We start from the raw sequence: 18,750 nt of genomic DNA, 5'->3' as shown, positions 1-18,750 counted from the left end.
CCAACCCATTTACGATCTCATCTTGGGAAACATTACGGGTGCAAGAAGTGTCGAAGACCCCGATACCGAGTGGAGGATGCTCGGCGTTGAAGAACACCCAAAGGAGGAAAGGCCCGTGACAGCTCAGACGGGTAGTCAGTTTTTCGTCGGCAGTGGAGACAAGAGCTCGAGCGACAGCCTGAGCAACGCAGCGTCCGCTCTCCACTCCTGTTGCAATGTACTTGAGCGTGACACCGGGCGAAATTGCAATTAGGCAAAAAGAAGACCCGAGCCTGAAGACCTGCTTCGAAAGAGTCGGGGAAAAGGTGAAAAGAAAGAAGAGTCGGACGTCATTCGAGTTTCAATTGGAAAATGGTATTTTGCACAGGGAATGCACATTTAGTTCACGAAGGCGGGTCCAACAGCTGGTGATGCCGAGAGATATGCGAGAGACAGTGCTACGCTTAGGACATGACGCCATTATGGCCGGACACCAGGGTGTTCAAAAAACGGTGTCTAGGACCACTGAGGAGTTCTTTTGGCCGGGTGTTCAGAGTGACGTTAAGCGCTTTGCTCGCTCATGTGACGTGTGCCAACGCACAGTTCCGAAGGGAAGAGTTTGTCGCGTACCTCTGGGCAAGATGCCAGCCATCGACCTACCGTTTCAGCAAGTTGCAATTGACATTGTGGGGCCAATCTCTCCAGTATCCACCAACGGCAATAGATATGTTCTTACTCTAGTTGACGTGGCCACTCGTTATCCTGACGCTATTCCACTGAGAACTACTGACAGTATCCAAGTGGCGGAGGGTCTTGTGGAAATGTTTTCGCGTTATGGGTTCCCGAGGGAAATTATGAGTGACCGGGGCTCGAACTTCACATCGGAGCTAATGAAGGAGGTTAACCGCCTTTTGTCAGTAAGACAGTTACTGACGACGCCTTACCATCCCATGTGTAATGGGCTTGTAGAGCGGTTCAACAGCACTCTCAAAAATATGATCAAGAAAATGTGCCAGGAGAGACCTACTGACCGGGATAGATATCTCCCAGCTCTTTTGTTCGCTTACCACGAAGTACCACAAACGAGTCTTGGTTTCTCGCCCTTTGAGATGTTGTATAGGAGAACCGTTAGAAGTCCACTTACAATACTCAAGGAGCTGTGGGCTAATAAGGAGATTGCATCAGATCTCAAGACAACTAACTTACACATACGTTCTTGAGTTGCGGGACAAGTTGGAAGAAACATGTAGGCTTGCCCATCAAGGCCTGGAAAGGGCGCGCGAACGCTATAAGGGCTACTATGACAAGAAAGCCACTCACAGGAATTTGAATCCGGGCGACAAGGTTCTCATCTTGCTACCCACGAATCTAATAAGTTACTGATGCAGTGGAAGGGCCCTTACCTTGTGACACAGAAGAAAAATGACATGGATTATGAGTTACTGATAAATAACGCCAAGAAGGTGTTCCATGCAAACATGTGAAAAAGTACGAAGAAAGAGTTCCCGTTCAGTGCGCCCCCAAGGTGGCATGCTCGGTAGTAGCCGAGGAGACAGATGATGTTGTCGAGATGCCCACATGCAGTGGGAAAAAAACAGTAGGTTGGGATAAGGTGTTAGTTAACACCAATTTGAATGAAGACCGAAGTTCACAGATAAAGGCCCTACGCCAAAGCAAAGAGGATGTGTTTTCAGATGTGCCGGGCAAAACGGATGTCATATGTTGCAGACTAGATCTCTCTACAGATAGACCAATCAGCGTGAAGCAATACCCACTACCTTTAGCGGTTCAAGAATCAATAGAAAAGGAGGTGCGGGATACGTTGGAGCTTGGTGTGATTGAGAGGTCGTGGTCAGCATACAATGCGCCTCTCGTGGTTGTCAAAAAACCCGGTGGTACTAACCGACTGTGTGTAGATTTTCGTCGGCTAAATGACATCATAGTACCCGATGCAGAACCCATACCAAGAGCGGACGTGGTGTTCGCTAAGGTGGCTCACAAAAGATTTTTTTCTAAATTCGACTTAGCTAAAGGGTATTGCCAAATACCAATGGAAGATTCTTCTAAAGAGAAGACTGCCTTTTCGTGCTCGGCGGGTTTATTCCAGTTTAAATTCATGCCTTTTGGTTTGAAGACAGCGTCTGCAATATTCATGAAGCTGATGAGGAAGGTTTTGGATGGGCTCCAAAATGTAGAACACTATATTGATGACATCCTGGTGGCAACAGATACGTGGGAAGAGCATGTAATTACATTGGAAAAACTATTTGATAGAATTCAGCTCGCCAGGTTGACCATAAAACCGGCGAAATGTGAGGTGGGCTTTGAAGCCATTTCTTTTCTCGGTCACAAGCTGGGGATGGGCCGCATCGCGACGAAAGACGACATCTTGGACAAAATACAGCAGGCCCAGACACCGACGAACAAGGAGGTACAGTCGTTCCTGGGTCTAACAGGATACCACAGGGACTTTATTCCCTATTATGCCCACATAGCCGACCCGCTTGTCGAACTCACTAAGAAGGGGGCATGCAATAAGCTGACTTGGACTGCTGAACATGAAAATGCATTTGTGATGTTAAAAGGGTGTATGGCAAAACCGCCCGTTCTGCTTGCTCCGAATATGGATAAAGAGTTTGTGCTTCGCACTGATGCATCAGACCGAGCTTTAGGAGCCGTACTCTTGCAAGAAGAGAATCGCATGCTACATCCGGTATTTTTTGCAAGCAAGAGATTATCGGCTAGTGAACGCAACTACTCCACCGTTGAAAAGGAATGTTGGAGCGTTGGAGCGGACTTCATGAGTAGAGCCAACTGAACAGCTCTAGGTATCTGTGGCATGTATCTGGTTGTTGTTGTGTTAATGTATCTCTGGGATTTATCTTGTTGTTGTTGTTGCTGTTGTTGGTGCTATGTGATTATACAAGGGAGTGTGTTGTGGACACAAACATGTTTATTAAGGACTCTGTGCGGACAGCGACAGTGGTGTGTTAGTATTCTGGAAACGCAATTTGGTGTGCTGTGTTAGTGGTGTGCATTTGGTGTGTGCTGTACCTCTGCGGTGTGGTGTGTGCTGGGTTCTGAATCGCTCAGAAGATAGCCGGTTGGCTGCATGGCTTGGAGATGAGGGTGACGTGAGCAGTTTTTCATGGAAAAACTCTTGAGAGAGGGGGCCCTTGTCACATATATTAAGGAGCCTAAATTAAATTTTAAAGGAAAAAGGTGTGAAGAATTTAATTCGAAGAATAAAGAAGAGGAAGAAGAAGCATTCGTTGAGGTGGAGAGAGATGATTGGTGGAGAAGCATTCTAGTGGACTAACACCGAGGCAATAAAAGGGCGAGTGAGAGCGAGGCACGGGGGGAACAGCAGAGAAGGGGAGGCTCCAGGGGGTCAGGGACACATCGACTGGAAGAGAGCGACGCCGGCTACTGCTCCAGTGAGCTCGCGTTCTACGGCAACGCATCGTGGTCTTCCTGCCGTGCCTGAGCCCGTTCCTGGGAGTCAACAGAGGACGCTACCACCTGCTACGGCCAGGGGTGTCTCCAGCGCTGTTGCCACCCATCCGGGTGGTGCTCCCAACGCCAACAACACCGGCATCCCCTCCAAGGGCGCTTGGACCTGGAGCTTGTACGACGCAGCCAGCGACGCCAGCCCAAGCACGTCGAACGCCGCCAGCAACGCCAGCCCAAGCACGTCGAACGCAGCCAGCGACGTCGCCTACTGGATCCATACAACGCCGCAGCTACACCGAATCAACCGTGAGCACGAACGCCAACCGCTAATAGTAGAACACTAGTAGTAGACGCTAGTAGCAGTGTGCCCGGGTCGTGTGTATTTATAGTCTTTGTGCTTTGTGTTAGTTTTGTTAGTTTTGTGTTCTAGTGTGTGTGCCACGTAGGGTGTATTAAATGTGCGTTTGTGTGGGTACACCCGTCGCCTAGTCCATTCTTTCGGTCCGAGTGTTCTCCGGGGAGATCCGTGACACATTCATAATCTGGCAGCAAAGTGCATCACCAATCCTTCTGTGACATTAAGTGACAAGGAAATTCAATATCTGGACTTGCACATGAGATAGGTTGTTTACCCCCTTTTGTCGTTTTTTTTTTTATATAATTTATTGTTCACGTTCACTATATATTACCACTTTTCATTCTTCAATAAACTCAATTGCTAGTCAGCGCTTGTCTTGCCTTTGTCCTGCCTTTGTTGCACTGTTCACCCACCATGAAGGCGAAAACATTAGTGCGCCATCACGAGCGTTCGACCTCAACGAAGCTTGCGCACTGAGAAATGACAACAAAAAGCACCTCCGAACGCCGACTCTACAAGCGCTGAATCCACGAAGGTCCAACTGAAACACTCGACACTTGGTTCGAATACCTGTCGCGAGCTAGCGCCCATCCTCATATGTAGGGGTTGGACATAAGCTATATGTAGTGGTTGGACTTATTGGCTTAAACAGATAAAAAAAGATCGAAGTATGCTGAATTCACTTTTCGAAATCTGGCTTTAGCCAAAAAAGGTCAGTGTTTTTGCATTGCAAGGCAAAGCTAGCTGGCTGCTGAATACAAGTTACACTCACTTAAAGTTGAACATCAACTAAGTAGGGAAGCCAGGGTCATGATGCGACGATGGTACAGTTAAACCTGGATATAACGAAATTAAAAAAGTCCAGGATTTTTTGTTACATCCAAGTTCTTTTTACATGCAGTTTTTGCAAGAAGACCCGAAAGGACAATGCAGAACGGAAACCAAATTAAGAAATCACCTTGAAAATGTTTACAAATAACCCTATTACCCGAGGCCATAAACCCGGAGAAACGTTCTGCGATTGCGCTGATAGCGTGACTGCCACAGTAGCTGCTGCACCGTCCGCCACGACACCACGACACGGCTACAAGTGGGATGGGGAGAGTGGGAGAGGCGGGGCACCGATCGAGCTAGAGGAGAGCGCGTGCGGTCGCACCGCCGCCACAGACCGGCCGCGGAGGCACATGCTTCTTCCCGCATGTTCCCTCACTCTATCTGCCCGCCACTGTTGCTCCATTGTTGCTCTTCGCTTTGTGTCACAGGCACTCTCCGCCATCCTCGCTCCAGAGTCCCAACACGCGAGAGCTATCGGCGCTGGAATCACGCGAGCAATGTACTGCGCAGCAGCGATGGGCACGCACTGCTCGTGCAGTTTCGTTTTTGCCGTGCCCTAGAATTATTTTTCACTGCTTCTGAGCATGAACTGTGTTAGTGCCAGGTGGTATGGCATTCCAAAAGCGAAAGCAAACGAGATGCGCCAGCGGCACTAGAGTGCAACGCGTTGAGTCTGCTGCAGTCACTCTTTGCAATTGTTGGCGTTCCTTTCATGTCAGTTTGTGCTTTATCATCATGAGATTCTATTGTATTACCATTTTCATGTTAATTACTGGTAAATAAATTGCTCAGGACGACAAAAATGCTGGGACAGACTTTAAACGATTTTTGACCACAAGGAATTCTTAAATCGAGTCAGTTAAAAAAGTCAGTATTTCATTCATTGAAAATATTTGGAAAAAAAAATGTAGCGTCCTGAAATAAAAAGCTAAAAAAGTCCATCGAATTTTCAAAAAATAAAAACCGAAAAGTCCAACCCTTAGCTACATGCAACCAGAAAGCGTACGATATCAACTGGGGCACCACAAACAGTTTCATCATAATTTTCATATGAATATTGGTTTTTGAGGAAAGGAAATGCTGCAGAAACTGTCAAATCTTGGCCAACACATCAACCACACCTTAAGGGGGGAGGCTACCCTTGAACACCAACTTTTTTGTTTCTTGATATATCTGAATGAAATTTTCAGGGTAGGCTCACAGCATAACCATTTGAATAACTACCAAGTTTCACGGAGCTGTGGGCATTGGTTCTCAAGTTACAGGAGTATATCAATGTGGTTCACATAGGTCGCTTATTCCAGGCCTGGAGAATTTGAAAATAGTGTTGGCACAGTGAAATTCATTGTGGTCATTCCTGGATAGGTGCCCCAGGGCAACACAGAGCCCTTTTTCTAAATTTTCTTGCTGGAAAAGTTTAGCACAGCACTGAATTTAGTGTTGCCAATTAGACCTTCATCAGGTAAATTTTAATTGCTTATGACAAATTTCAGATACAATAACTTGAAAAAGTGGGCTTGCCTTGCCCTCAGAAATTTATTCAGGTACCAAAAGAAAAGAAACCCATGGAAATTCGATAAGTGGTTCCCGAAATGCAGTCAGAATGAGCAGCCACACCAGGAAAAAAGTCACATTCTAAACATGGCCCTCGGCCTTGTCCATGCGCAGGGCATCTTTTTCTGCAGCTCGTTGGATGGCTAGGTGGCCAGGTGTGAGCCCCACTGACACAGAGGTTTCTTTGGTGGCCCTTTGACAACCAGCATTATATCTCAGCACTGCTTCATGCAGTTCTGTCTGCACAGCAATCAAAGACGCATGCTGCTCCTTTGGCATCAGGGACGATAGGACAGAGTGGAAAGACTCGGACGCATTTTGCGTCTCTGCACCCAGGCAGCGTTGCAGAAGAGAAGCCTGCGAGAGGCGCTGGTAAACAGGCAGCATAGCCTCAGCGACGTAGCCTGGAAGGCTGCACTTGTGCTTTGGTACACCCTCGGCAACCTTATGACGGCACCACGAGTTGGCACCCTCTGGGCAGAAGTCATGGCGAGGCTCCTCTTCAGTTGATGCGACATGGTAGTACGATGCCATCACTGCACGCTGCATTGCAGCCACATCGTTGGAGTTGTTTCTCAGGGCCCAGCCATAATAGTCTGTCAGTTTATCTATGAGAGCCTTTGTCAGCCTGCCCTTCCCTCCCAGTGACTTTTCACTTTTTTGCACAAGGTTTTGCAGTGCCGTGCCCATCATCTTTTGGATGTGGTTGAGGCACTCTTCTTTAACAATGGGGACTAGTCCGTAGACGTTCCCTTCCACAAAGGCTGAGAAGGTGGCGCTGTCTCCATCAGAAACGAGCGTTGTGTAACGCAGGTTGTGCTTTGAGACTGAACAGTTGAAAAGAATCGAAGCTGCTCCTACTTCCATCCTCCCGGGTTTAGCATCAGTGTTTTTTTCTGGAAAACATGACGCTCATGCCAGCCTGAGTAATCTGCATCTCCAGGTTTTGGTCCTACTTGACAACCAAGGCACTGGTTAGACAGAACCACAGCATCCATGATGAGGCCTGTGTGGTACTCAATCACCGCCCCAACTCCAATGTGGGATGTGTGGCCACGCTTATGCCAAGTTCCATCGTATGCTGCAGTGGTGTCTCTGCAAAAGCTTGGGTCCATCTCCTTGTAGACCTCCTTCACTGCAGCAGCTGATTCGACATAGAACTTGTCCATGCACTGGATCTCTCTGTCCCTGAATGTCTTCTTCAGGTGCTTCTGGAATGTGCTATGGTGAAACCCTCTGTGAGATACATTCATCGTTGCCCAGAAGTCGTTGAGAGCTGTCTGGCCCTTGCCAATCTGCTTCATTGCCATAACGGCTCGTATGTTCACTTCAAAGGCCATTGCTTCATTCTGGCGTTGGGAGTTCCAAGAGCTTGCAACCATCCCACAATGTGGGCACATCAGTTCAAGCTTTCTTGCCAGTCCAAGCTGGGTGCCTTCTTGAACGGTCAACCTGGGTGCAAGAGAGCAGGTCGCTTAGGGTATCCATTTGCACAAGGCAAAATTTCGCACCTTCACTTGTAGTGGTGGCAGATCTGGGATCGGGCGTCATCGCTTCAAACTTCCGTTGTGTCGCTGGCATGGCGCCAAGTCTTTCTTGAACAACAGCACGTTGTGCATCCGCCACCTCGATCTCCTCGCGCATCAGGAAATGTGTTTCCAAGTGAACGGCACGCGATACGTTGTCACGCTTCGGGGTAGATTCCAGACTGGAGCTGGAGGCCGCAATCGCCGAGGTTGAAGAGTTCGGTACACAAGGCGAGCCCGAAGCAACGCTTTCTTGTACCGAAGAAGCTGCTGGTATGTCGCTGAAAGCGGCGACGCAATCACTGTCTGGTAGCGATGTAGCAAAAGCCACGCGGCTGGAAGCATCGACAAAGTGGCTGTTGGTGGCATGCTTCGCCGCACGAACCAACTTCATAGCACGCTTTCACGCACCGAACGCGTGTAGCGTCTTTCGCTTTGTTAAACGCATCGTGACTGACAGCGCAACAGTCTGCAGAAAACAGCTCGGACAGCACGGCGAGATATCGTAAAGACGGTGACAACAGCGAACACAAACCTGGCGAAACGTGAAGAGAGCGCACAAACCACAAAGACCGCCAACAACGAGAAAAGGAAAGAGCCATGGCGGCCAGTGCAGACGATGCGCCGGCCACCGCCGAAAGGGGATCGCCTCGTCAGCGCATGCAGTAGCCAATAGCAGCCGCGCGATCCCCCGCGTTCTCGAGGAGTGCGCCCTTCGCCCAATCGCAGCCTCGCATTTCAAACGCGGGAAGCTTGAAAGGCGCTTTGAGGGCCCCAATCACAAGCGAGCCACACTTCCACCATGCTGCCGCCGCGGTCATCAGAGGAGGCAAAAAAAAGAGCAAGAATTCACAAACAAAACAAGAACAAGATGGCGGCGCTCGGTTTGCTGGCTGAGAAACGGCATGCGCTCGAAGTTGGGGTATTTTTGGCGCTTTCTCGCAGCTCAGCGGCTGCCGCAGCTTGTTCGATATTTAATTTGAAGTACTTTCGCGATGAATTAGGCGCTGATATTTGCAGAACAGGTAGTTTATGACACAAACTGTCAGAATAGTCACTTTTCCAAAAATCGACTTTTTCGCGATTTTTCGGTTTTCAAGGGCCGCGTCCCCCCCCCTTACTGGAAGAGGTAAAAAGTCTAGGAAGGCGTACAGTCAAAGGTGCATATGTCAACAGTTGCAATCTCTGTGGCAAGCTAGCCTCCAACTTGACTAGCACATGCAACCTATATGTAAAAGGCACATGCAAGTTATACGTAACAAGAAATCATATGACACCACCCGGAATGCTGTACGACAAATGGTTGCTCAAAATATTGTGCGAACATAGACGGGAAAACTGGCACCACATTGAGGCTGGCTGGTGGAAAGTATAGTATTAGGCTAACAAACATTTATATGATTGTCTGAATATGTAGGCGGTCCACTGCGTGCTGTCTGCGTCATGCGCCCACTGCCCTTTTCTTTCTTGCCATCACGGATTTTCTGCACTACCTGAGAGTACACCCACTAACACACGCCGCCGACATTTCTTGCAATGGGACTAGTAATGGTTCTGCGTTTAAAAAAAAAAAGAGCAGTATAATCAGCGCACTTCTTGCAATTCCATAATAACGGTACATGCACTCAAAACGATGTAAAATTAAACACTATGCATGATCTCTTGCAACACAAAGTGCAACACTGGCATCTCCGGTTCCACAAATTTTCGATTTGCTTCGCAGCTTAAAAAAATACAGAGTTCGTTGGAGCAAATTTTTTTCACTTGGTACGCCTTGTATGTTCAGTCTATATACCTTTCTGCACCTGTGTTCAAATCCTGAAAATGGGATTGCAGCCCCAAAAAACTTTGGGCCTTAGGGAGATTCTTAAAGAAGAAACTGTGATAGCATTTAGGCTGTCTGCTATGGTGTTCACAATGAGAGAGTGATGTTTTTGTGATTTTCCTGCCAGAACTCTGGTTGGAATTCGTTATATTGACGTTATGTCACGATATTGACGCTACATTGACGTTACGTCACGTGACCTCTCTCGACCAATCAGAGAATTTCATAACAAAGAAGCCAGAAATTTTTTGAGAGATGACAACCTAAATGCTATTGCATTATTAAACCAATAAATGATGAATTAACAGGGCCTCAAAATGCCAACAATCTGCCAAGTGCTGCCTTGCCTCCTCCCACAGGTCCTCTGTGGCTCCATCAGCACAGTCATGAGGCGGTTCATCCTTGACGAGGACGCCACAAGGCCTCTTGGACGAGCCCGGTCCATCCCTGGCAAGACTGGCCCTGCGCTTGAGGCCACGAAAGAGGCCCGGAGCAGGCGGCGTGGCGCTGCAGACTGTCGCGGCTGCCGTGGTGACAGGCATCGAGTGGGGTAACGACGATACGAGTGGGCTCGGTGGAATGCAAGTGCCCACCTGGCAACCCTGAGCGAAAGAAGGCAGGCCAGGTGGAAGAGCCACCGGGTGTGAGCAAGGAAAGAGACGCAATCAGGCAGGTGCTCATTTACAGCTGAAAATGTAGAAAAAAAAATGCTGTATCGACGTCTCCGACTGCCCCGGTCACACGACAGCCTGACTGCTAGGCATCAATGCTCACATACAGGCAGGAACATACAATATCAGCTGGAAAACTGAACGGACCACAAAAACAACTTTAAGAGTTCGGTTGGAGGACAGCATTCACACTAGTCAGAATGTGCAACACCTACAGACGAAAAAACAATAACTGGTGTGTCAGGTCTCACTCAAGAAAAAATTTTTCATGTGCATCTGTGGTCCATTTACTTTTCCTGCCGACACTACAAGTCAACAACCAATATTTCAGAGAAGCCCAAAAGTTCTATTTTTCATTTTACTCTTCGTTATTGTGGAAAGCGACGTCTTGGATTTAAAATGCTTGACACACAGACTGATTGCCGTGATTAGGCAATGCTATTTAAGCACTGCATCGTCCTCAGTCAAACTACCAGCATGGCTACACAAGATATGCATGGCACATTAAAAATAAAAAGCCTGCGCTCGTAATGATAACGTGTCAGCAGATGCTTTCGCTGCTTCTGACTGCATGTTCCCTCTGTGCCTGGCCATCACTGCCCTGAACAAAAGAACTCTCCCAGCCTTGCACTGCCCCAAATTGCACGCAATACGATATACAGACGACGACCGATTTTTCAACCGCTCTAGGAACCATCAAGACGTCCAAAAAATCAGATTTCTCTGAAAAAAAACACTAACTTATTCCCAATATAATGAGGAAGGGGTCAGTAGTTCTGTGTACATTCTGAAGCTCCTCATGACTAAAACTCACCACATTATGAGTACACAGACAGCAGAACACCAACCACTTAAACAAGCTCGGCGTACGATGGCTGCACTGCATCCGGCATGCCACCGATGAACATGTAATTTTGGACAAAGTCAGACATGAAAGTGAACCCGCCGCTGCGTGAACTGCGCTACTCCCGCAGTATGAAGGGCCCAGAATGAGAAGGCAATGATGGTGAAATGATAAGAACCGACAAACAGCTGATGCAAGCGCTCCATCGGCGTTGGTCTTCATACCATATTTACACGATTGGAAGTCCACCCTTCTGTTTGAAATTTAAAATTCCGAAGTGGAGGGGGGTCGACTTACAATCGAAACGAAACCTTGCACTGCCAATAAAAGCAAAAGAACGATCTACCTGAGACGCTACTGTGAGGTTACAAGTTTTTGTTTGCTCTACGGCTCCAAGCGTAACATCCAGGTATTCCGCGGGCTTTTTGGCAAGGATTTTTCATTTTTTACTTTTACTGCATACACAGTTACCCGCCGCGGTGGTTCAGTGATTAGGGTGCTCGGCTACTGATCAGGATACCCAGGTTCGAACCCGGCTGCGGTGGCAGCGTTTCGATGAAGGCGAAACGAAATGGCGCCCGTGCGCTGTGTGATGTCAGTACAGCACGTTAAAGATCCCCAGGTGGTAGAAATTATTCGGGAGCCCTCTACTACGCCACCTCTTTCTTCCTTTCTTCTTTCACTCCCTCCTTTATCCCTTCCCTTACCACTGGGTTTCCGCCGAGATTTGAGACAGACACTGCGCCATTTCCTTTCCCCGAAAACCAATTTCATTTCATTTCACTCGCGGGAGTATCGATAGTTAAGGAAGGGCCGCTGTTCCAATCGCAGAGTCTGCTCCAGTGCCCGGGAGTGTCACTCGCTGATGGAAGAGCCGCTATTTCAGTTGGTTGCGTAATACGGCGGCTAGATGATTATACGTTTAATGGCGGCGCTTCTGGGGAATGCCAATGTTTGCTGGAAGAGCCGACACCCTGACACCGATCACTCTTTGGTGGCGATTGCAGTTGGTACATTTGACTCGACTGCCGGCCGCGTGCTTCGCCATGAGCTCTCCAGGTTCGAAAAGCATTCGGCGCTCATTCACTGCAGCGTTCAAGAGGGAGGCCATCATTTACGTTGAAGAAACCAACAACTGCGCGGCGGGCCACAAGTTCCAACGTTTCTGAACAGTTGGTGCAGGAGTGGCGGAAGCAGCAAGACAGAATTTTCGACAGCGACTCCAAGCGAAGAAGTTTCCACGGGCCGAAGTCGGGACATTTTCTGGAGCTGGAGGTCAAGCTTGCAGCGTATGTCACCGAAATACACGATCGGTCCCTTCCAGTGACATGCGAAATGATCACGCAACAAGCCCGGGTCTTCACTGGAGCTGGAATACCCCGAACAGACTTCAAAGCCAGCAGGGCTTGGGCTTCGAAATTTATGAAGAGGGCTGACTTCTCTCTTCGTCGGCATACTAGTGTATGCCAGAAGCTACCTGCTGCTTACGAGGAGAAAGTCCTCGCCTTCCATAGGCACTACCTCAAGCTCCGTGACTCGCGGCGATACCTGCTCGGCTAAATCGGCAATGCGAACCAGATTCCTGTCTACTTCGACATGACGAGCCACACAACAGGGAGCGCGAGGGGAGCTCGCGAGGTTAAGCTTCTCACGACAGGAAACGAGAAACTTCGGTTCACTGTCATGCTATCATGCTTGGCAGATGGCACGAAGCTACGACCGTACATCGTCTTCAAAAGAAAAACTATGATATTGGAAATGTTCCTGAAAGGTGCGATTGTGCGAGTGAATAAAAAAGGGTTTATGATGGACGACTTTGTTACTGACTGGTACCATCGGGTGTGGCTTTTGAGGCCAGGGGCATCCCTCAAAGACCGCAATCCGTACCTCCTTGTGCTGGACTCATTTCGCGGTCACCTTACTGCGAAAGTGAACACTGAGCTACGAAAGAACATACAAATATGCTGGCGATTCCCAGCGGTCTGACGGGCAGCTGCTGCCGCCAGATGTTGGCATTAACAAGCTATTCATGGACTTGCTCCGGCGTGAGTATAACGAGTGGCTAGCGGCGGATGGGCAGGAACTTACGCCAACGGGGCGCGTGAACAGAGCCTCCCTGGAGGCTGTGTGAGGGTGGGTGGTTTTCCGCTTGGGCGGCCGTACCATGTGATGTCGTGATGCGGTCATTTAGGAAGTGCGGGCTTTTCATGGGGGACGATGTGCTGTGGGATCGCAGCGGCGACGACGACGACAGCAGTACCACTGAAGATGACTCAAATGAGGATGAATTGCCCATCTATGCAATAAATTTTCGTTTTTGAGCGAGTCCACCAGTGCTTTTTTTTTTTTCCGGACATGTGATTTGGGAGGTCGACTTACATTCGAGTCGACTTACAATCGTGTAAATACGGTAATTAGGCCTTGTGGCTGAAGACAAAATCGGCTTCCGAACCGGCAATATGCCATCTTTGGTGGCTTGTGCATAATGAGCAGCGTCTTGACTGTCATCAAAATGTGTTTAAAAGTGAGAGCTGTGGTGAGTCTTGCTGTGGGCACGCTAAACTCGCTTTGAAATGCCGCCCCACTGTTTTCTATCGCACTAACCGTCTCCATGAAGCAGTACGCCTCCCACGCGCTTCACTGCTACCTCTTCCCGTATTCAGGATGAAAAACTCAGCATAGATGAGTTCCACGAACTATGCCTACTGTTCAAGTCTGTGAGGAGTACGTCGTCTAAGAATGGAACGAATTAGGGACCACGCAAGCACAGTGAGCTGACTTGTCCAGAATATCAGCCCCATCATTTAAGACGCTCATTTCTAGCTTCAATTGCATTTTGTATGATCAATTTTTCGATCTCCCGTGAAGTTCGAATTAACAAGTTTCCACAGTACACATTATATGACGGCTTCAGCATTGGTAGCAAGTGCGAACAAAGTCTGAAAAACTGAGCAGTCAGCTGCAATGCGTCTGAAGTTTCAGGTGCTCTTATATATCAACTCACTCCGTGGGCCATATCGCAGTGCCGCAAAAACGTTTGAATAACCAAGCAAGTCCGAAAAATCAGGGGTCCAAATTTTCGGTCGTCGACTGTATAGACAGCAGGACCGGGGTGGCACTGCAGCGTAATAGTGCATACTGCTTGCCGGTTTATAGAATGATTCATGGCACGAGCTAAAGCGTTGCTCTGACTCAAATGAAAGCTTATATTGATTGTCCCATGTAGGCAGTATCAGACACGGAGAGAAATCTGCCGTCTTTTAGAGCTCACTTTAAATAAGATAAAAGACATTTTGATTTCCGAACTGTTCGACCATTCAGCCATGCCCCCCCCCCCCCCCCGCCTCCAGAGGTTCTTCCCTCAAACATCAAACGCTCTCGTCGAGACAGTCATTGCGCTGCTGGGAATGACCTCAGCATAGTCGACAAGGATGGGAATCTGACAACATGCATTCTCCATGAGCGATTACTAATCCGAATGACAGCATATAAATTCAATGCAGTGCTCACTATGCAATATCTTATCATTGCTACGGTGGCCACCTGTCCCCTTCACTATGAACAAGAAATCTTTATGGGCTTCAAACCTCGAAATGATCATTTTTTAAAAAGCCTTGACCGGTAGCTACACTTCTTCGTTTGAAGGTTTTTAATAGCTGTGAGGAATGCACTAGTCTGCCTTGTTTTGAGGTTCTCATGGAAATGTTGAATCTACAAGAGTTATGTTAACCAGCTCATCCAGTTTTTTGTGTGTCCTTGTCAATTGATCCATCGAGAGCAAAGTCATTCCCGTATTCAATAAGGAATTATAAAAGAGCACCATAAACCTTATACTTCAACCAGAAAACAAAAATAACTGGGGGGCACTTAAGGGACTTCATGTGAGTAATGCAATTCTATTCCAATTCTATTCAAATTCCATTCTAATCCTATTCTGTTCCTTTGTAGTTGGTGCAGTCATAAGTACTTGAACTGACTATTAATAATATTTCGCATTTTCCCGCCTCTGATGACATCATATTGTTTCGACTAATCGGACATTTTGCAATGCTACTACTTTTTGGACGATGCTGGGTTTTCGTGCTCACAAGCAATTTAATGCTTTCGCATTAATAACGCTACCTGTCAAACAGGAATGTGCACATGACTGTTCCAATGGTGCACAGTCACTCCCATATTATCGTGTTACACCAAAGTGCAGCACACCAACTCCAGCTTGCCAATATCAGCCACCGTTCATTCAGGTATGCCAGTCTGGTTGTAGTGTTCTGCTCCCCATCCTTGCACACCCAAGTGACCTCACCAATGCAGCGCACTCCTGCTTGACTGGAGGCGTGACATTGTCAGGAGGCACCCACGCTCCCCCTCCTCCTGCTGTGCTGCTGCTGCTGCTGCTGTAGGCAAGGTCTTCAGCACAGAAGAGATTCGAGGTGTCGAGGCCCATGTGCTCTGCCATCTCCATGCCCAGGCGCCGGTGGAGCAGCCTCCGCTGGCGCAGGAGCCGCTCTTTCGACTGGGAACCCCCTGTTGCACAAGAGAGGAGGCCTTCACACGACAAGCTAACACCCAGCGAGGCCCTTTCTCGAAGCCTACAGGGCCTGGTTGCCAGGTGACAAACTCTGGGCACGAGTAAAGTCTGCTGCTGGGCTAACCAGCGACGGACGAGAACAAGGAAGAGACAAACTGCACGGACTACAGATATGACTGGGCTGCACGTTTTGCACATGAAGGTATCAAAAGCAAGCAGTGGAAGGTGATATTGTGGCCTCGCAAGTTGCCGCTGAAATCAGTGGGATGAGACGGCACGGAGATGCAAAGAACGAAGAGAAACGGGACACTCTGCTGGAAATGGACTTGAGTCAAGTGTGTTGCTCGGCTAGCCAGTTATTTTCAGTCATTCTGCAGTGTGCTATCACATGTCGTTCTAATGCTCTGGTCACTGATGGGTATTATTTCTGGTCATTAAGATGCACCAACAGATGCCTAGTGCTGCACAGCAGTTGCTGTGCTATGACCACACACTAATACCAACTAAATGGTTAAAAAAAAATTCAACTCAGTTCTCCGCTGTTTCACTGACCTGATGGAGTTACTGCCTTGACGGCCCCTACAGCTAAGTGCACAGTGGCACTTAACTAGTTTTCAAATAAACTGACAATCGAACCAATATGTCTGGTCATGTGACACTGGCACCATTAGATGCGTGGATTGGTGACACAGCACTGCTGAAGCCTTTAAACTTGAGCCGTGTTTTCTGGCGCAGGTCTAGCAGCGCTCTATCAGCAGCTGAGTCAACAAAACACTGAATCAACAGCTGTCGATATGCTCATCTGATAGAGGTACTGGTTGCTTAGCCCAGTTACTTGGTGGCACTGAAGCATTTTGCAGCAAGAACTATCTCCTGTATAGGCAAGGCAGGCCTAAGTCAGCATTACAACCACCACAATGATCCACATCCTGGGAGGGAGTAATGAACTATATCCACTCATTTCAAGCTCAATCCCTACTACCTTCTCCCAGCTACACAGGAAGAACTCCCAGCACCACAGTTGACTGTCTCTACTCCCAACTCAGGGCTCCCCACTAAGTGACTACACGACTCATCGTTGCAGCTGCCCAGTATACATTCCAGAAAGGCAACCAGGAGCCATATTCTGCACCGATCCATTTCATTTTTTATTTCATATGGTCGTGATGTCAGTGTGACGAGCGGAACAACAGGTAAGAAAACAAACATCTAATAATAAACGGCTGATCACAGAGAGCCAGTCTGGTCACGGAACTGATGTTAGCCAGCCTCACGACGCCGCATTCAGTTTAGCTGAGCCACACAGACCACCCTACAGCAATTCACTGCACAAACTACACCTAGTTTTTTTTTTTGCCAAGAGTGAATTTGCAGTGATGAAGCTCATCAGTCATGTTAACTATTTTGCACTGCCCCTATAACCATGACAGCATAGAGGAAAAAGATTGCTGGCAGACGCGCGCACCAGGACCTTCTGGACGCCATCTTTGCCCAGAGTGTACAGCACTAAGGCCTCCTTTTCTAAAAACCTCCCTAGACTTCTTTGGGTTCCTACTCGTGGCCCATATTAAACAAAGTGCGTCAAACGTGCTGTCAAGCTCCGTCACTCGCAGCTGTCTGTCAGCCAGTGTGACATGGGCTCGGAAGCATTTATGCAAGCAGGTGGCATCATGCTTCTGTCAAGACCAGCGTGACGTCAGCTCCGTCATACGGTAATGGGAGCAGCGACCAGCGACAGGGGACCAAATGGAATGGAAAGGAAATGGATCGTTGCAGAATACGGCCCCAGAAGCTGTTTTCAACAAATGCAGCAAGAAGCGGGAAAAAGTATGCGGTGTGATTACAAAAGAACAGAGAGGAAAGTGCTTCTCACAAAGCTCTCTTATTCTATTTAATAACTTACTGCAAAGGTACAGGCAGCTCCAATATGAAAGGGAACAGCCATTATGCATACATGAACAGGTTCCGTTGTTACTTCCGCACTAAACCTGAAAACGTCTTGTGGGTATCGCACGTTGAGAAGAAAACACGTAGAAAACTGGAATAAGTTTGCCCTTCATTCGCAGTTATTGGCTGAAAGCACAAAGTGAGCTTCATTAGCATCAAACACATGTGAACTCCCAACACACTGGTCCCTCCCTTGCCCAGCACACCCACCGAGGAGGTCATCATCGAGGTCAAATTCGGAGCCGTCCGAGGCAAGGAGCCGGCCTCCATGCTTGAGCACCTGGTCGATGTCGAAGTGCTCAAAGCGCATCCAGTGGTACGGGGACTTGGCACTGGCCCCAGGGGCAACACACCCGCCATCCACTGCACGCACAACGCACAACTTGAGCAGCCCATCCTTGCAACAAGAAAACTGCATAGTCATGAGAGAATCAGCTCAGGCTGGGCAGAGTTGCCACGAGAGCTATGTCACCGCAGCAGAGTTTCCCCCAAGCACTGAACAATTATCTCAGCTTAACTTAAGTGTTTGTGGATTTCCCATCGTCTCACTTCCGCTTTGCTTCCCCTGTTGTCGGTGCATTTTGCCTACGCACTGCATTCGTTTTTATATTGCTAAATGACACTGCTGTTCTTGTCATTCACTCGCATTTTTGCATGCACTGTTACCTCGATTATCCTTCCTACATTGTAATACAAACCTGGAGCTGTGTGCATGAGGTAAATAAATAAATGAACAAACAAACAAATAGAGTGCCCAGGGATGAAAACTAGCGTTTGCTATTACCCTCAACTCAAGTGCAACAGTACTAGTCAAGTCTAAAAGTTACTTTGCTACTCAAGATTTTGCTCAGTTCAGAAATTTTACAAAGCATGCTTTCTAAAGGCATTCTTACACGAGATGGCGCTTCAGCAACAGAGGTTTTGGAGTCTGAAGTTATTTCCCTGCTCTCTCTGTTGTCCTTTTCTTTTTCCCCCGGGCCTCATGTTGAGTGAGGTTGAAACGACAGTGACAGTGGACATTCGCTCAAAAGATTTGCAGATTGTTGCTGCAACTGACAGCGGGCAATTTCTGAAAGACTGTTTCCAAGCGTACTTTCATGCCTTCATGGACGATTCACGCAACAACGCAGGTCGCCCGCAAGTGTTGCCGTCTTCGCTCCCCATTCTAGCTTGTGCACCAGACCCATGCATTTCGTCATTCTCAAGATCAACGGGGCTCGAAAATGGCCAC

General features: G+C 48.2%; 1 protein-coding gene across 2 annotated transcripts in view; it reads right to left on the bottom strand.

The window, feature by feature from the left end:
- The window catches only part of Hel89B (histone acetyltransferase 1), a 211,609-nt gene that overhangs the window by 147,825 nt on the left and 45,034 nt on the right, over positions 1-18,750 (bottom strand). For both annotated transcript variants that reach the window (XM_077635155.1, XM_077635154.1), the window contains exons 4-6: positions 17,730-17,882; positions 15,348-15,568; positions 9,877-10,131 (exon numbers count right to left, since the gene is read on the bottom strand). In XM_077635155.1, the coding sequence (XP_077491281.1) occupies positions 9,877-10,131; positions 15,348-15,568; positions 17,730-17,882 (629 nt within the window). The remainder of the gene's footprint in view (positions 1-9,876; positions 10,132-15,347; positions 15,569-17,729; positions 17,883-18,750) is intronic.

This window comes from Amblyomma americanum, chromosome 8 (genome assembly GCF_052857255.1).
Source record: "Amblyomma americanum isolate KBUSLIRL-KWMA chromosome 8, ASM5285725v1, whole genome shotgun sequence".
Lineage (NCBI taxonomy): Eukaryota > Metazoa > Arthropoda > Arachnida > Ixodida > Ixodidae > Amblyomma > Amblyomma americanum.
This window is presented reverse-complemented; position numbering and strand designations above follow the sequence as displayed.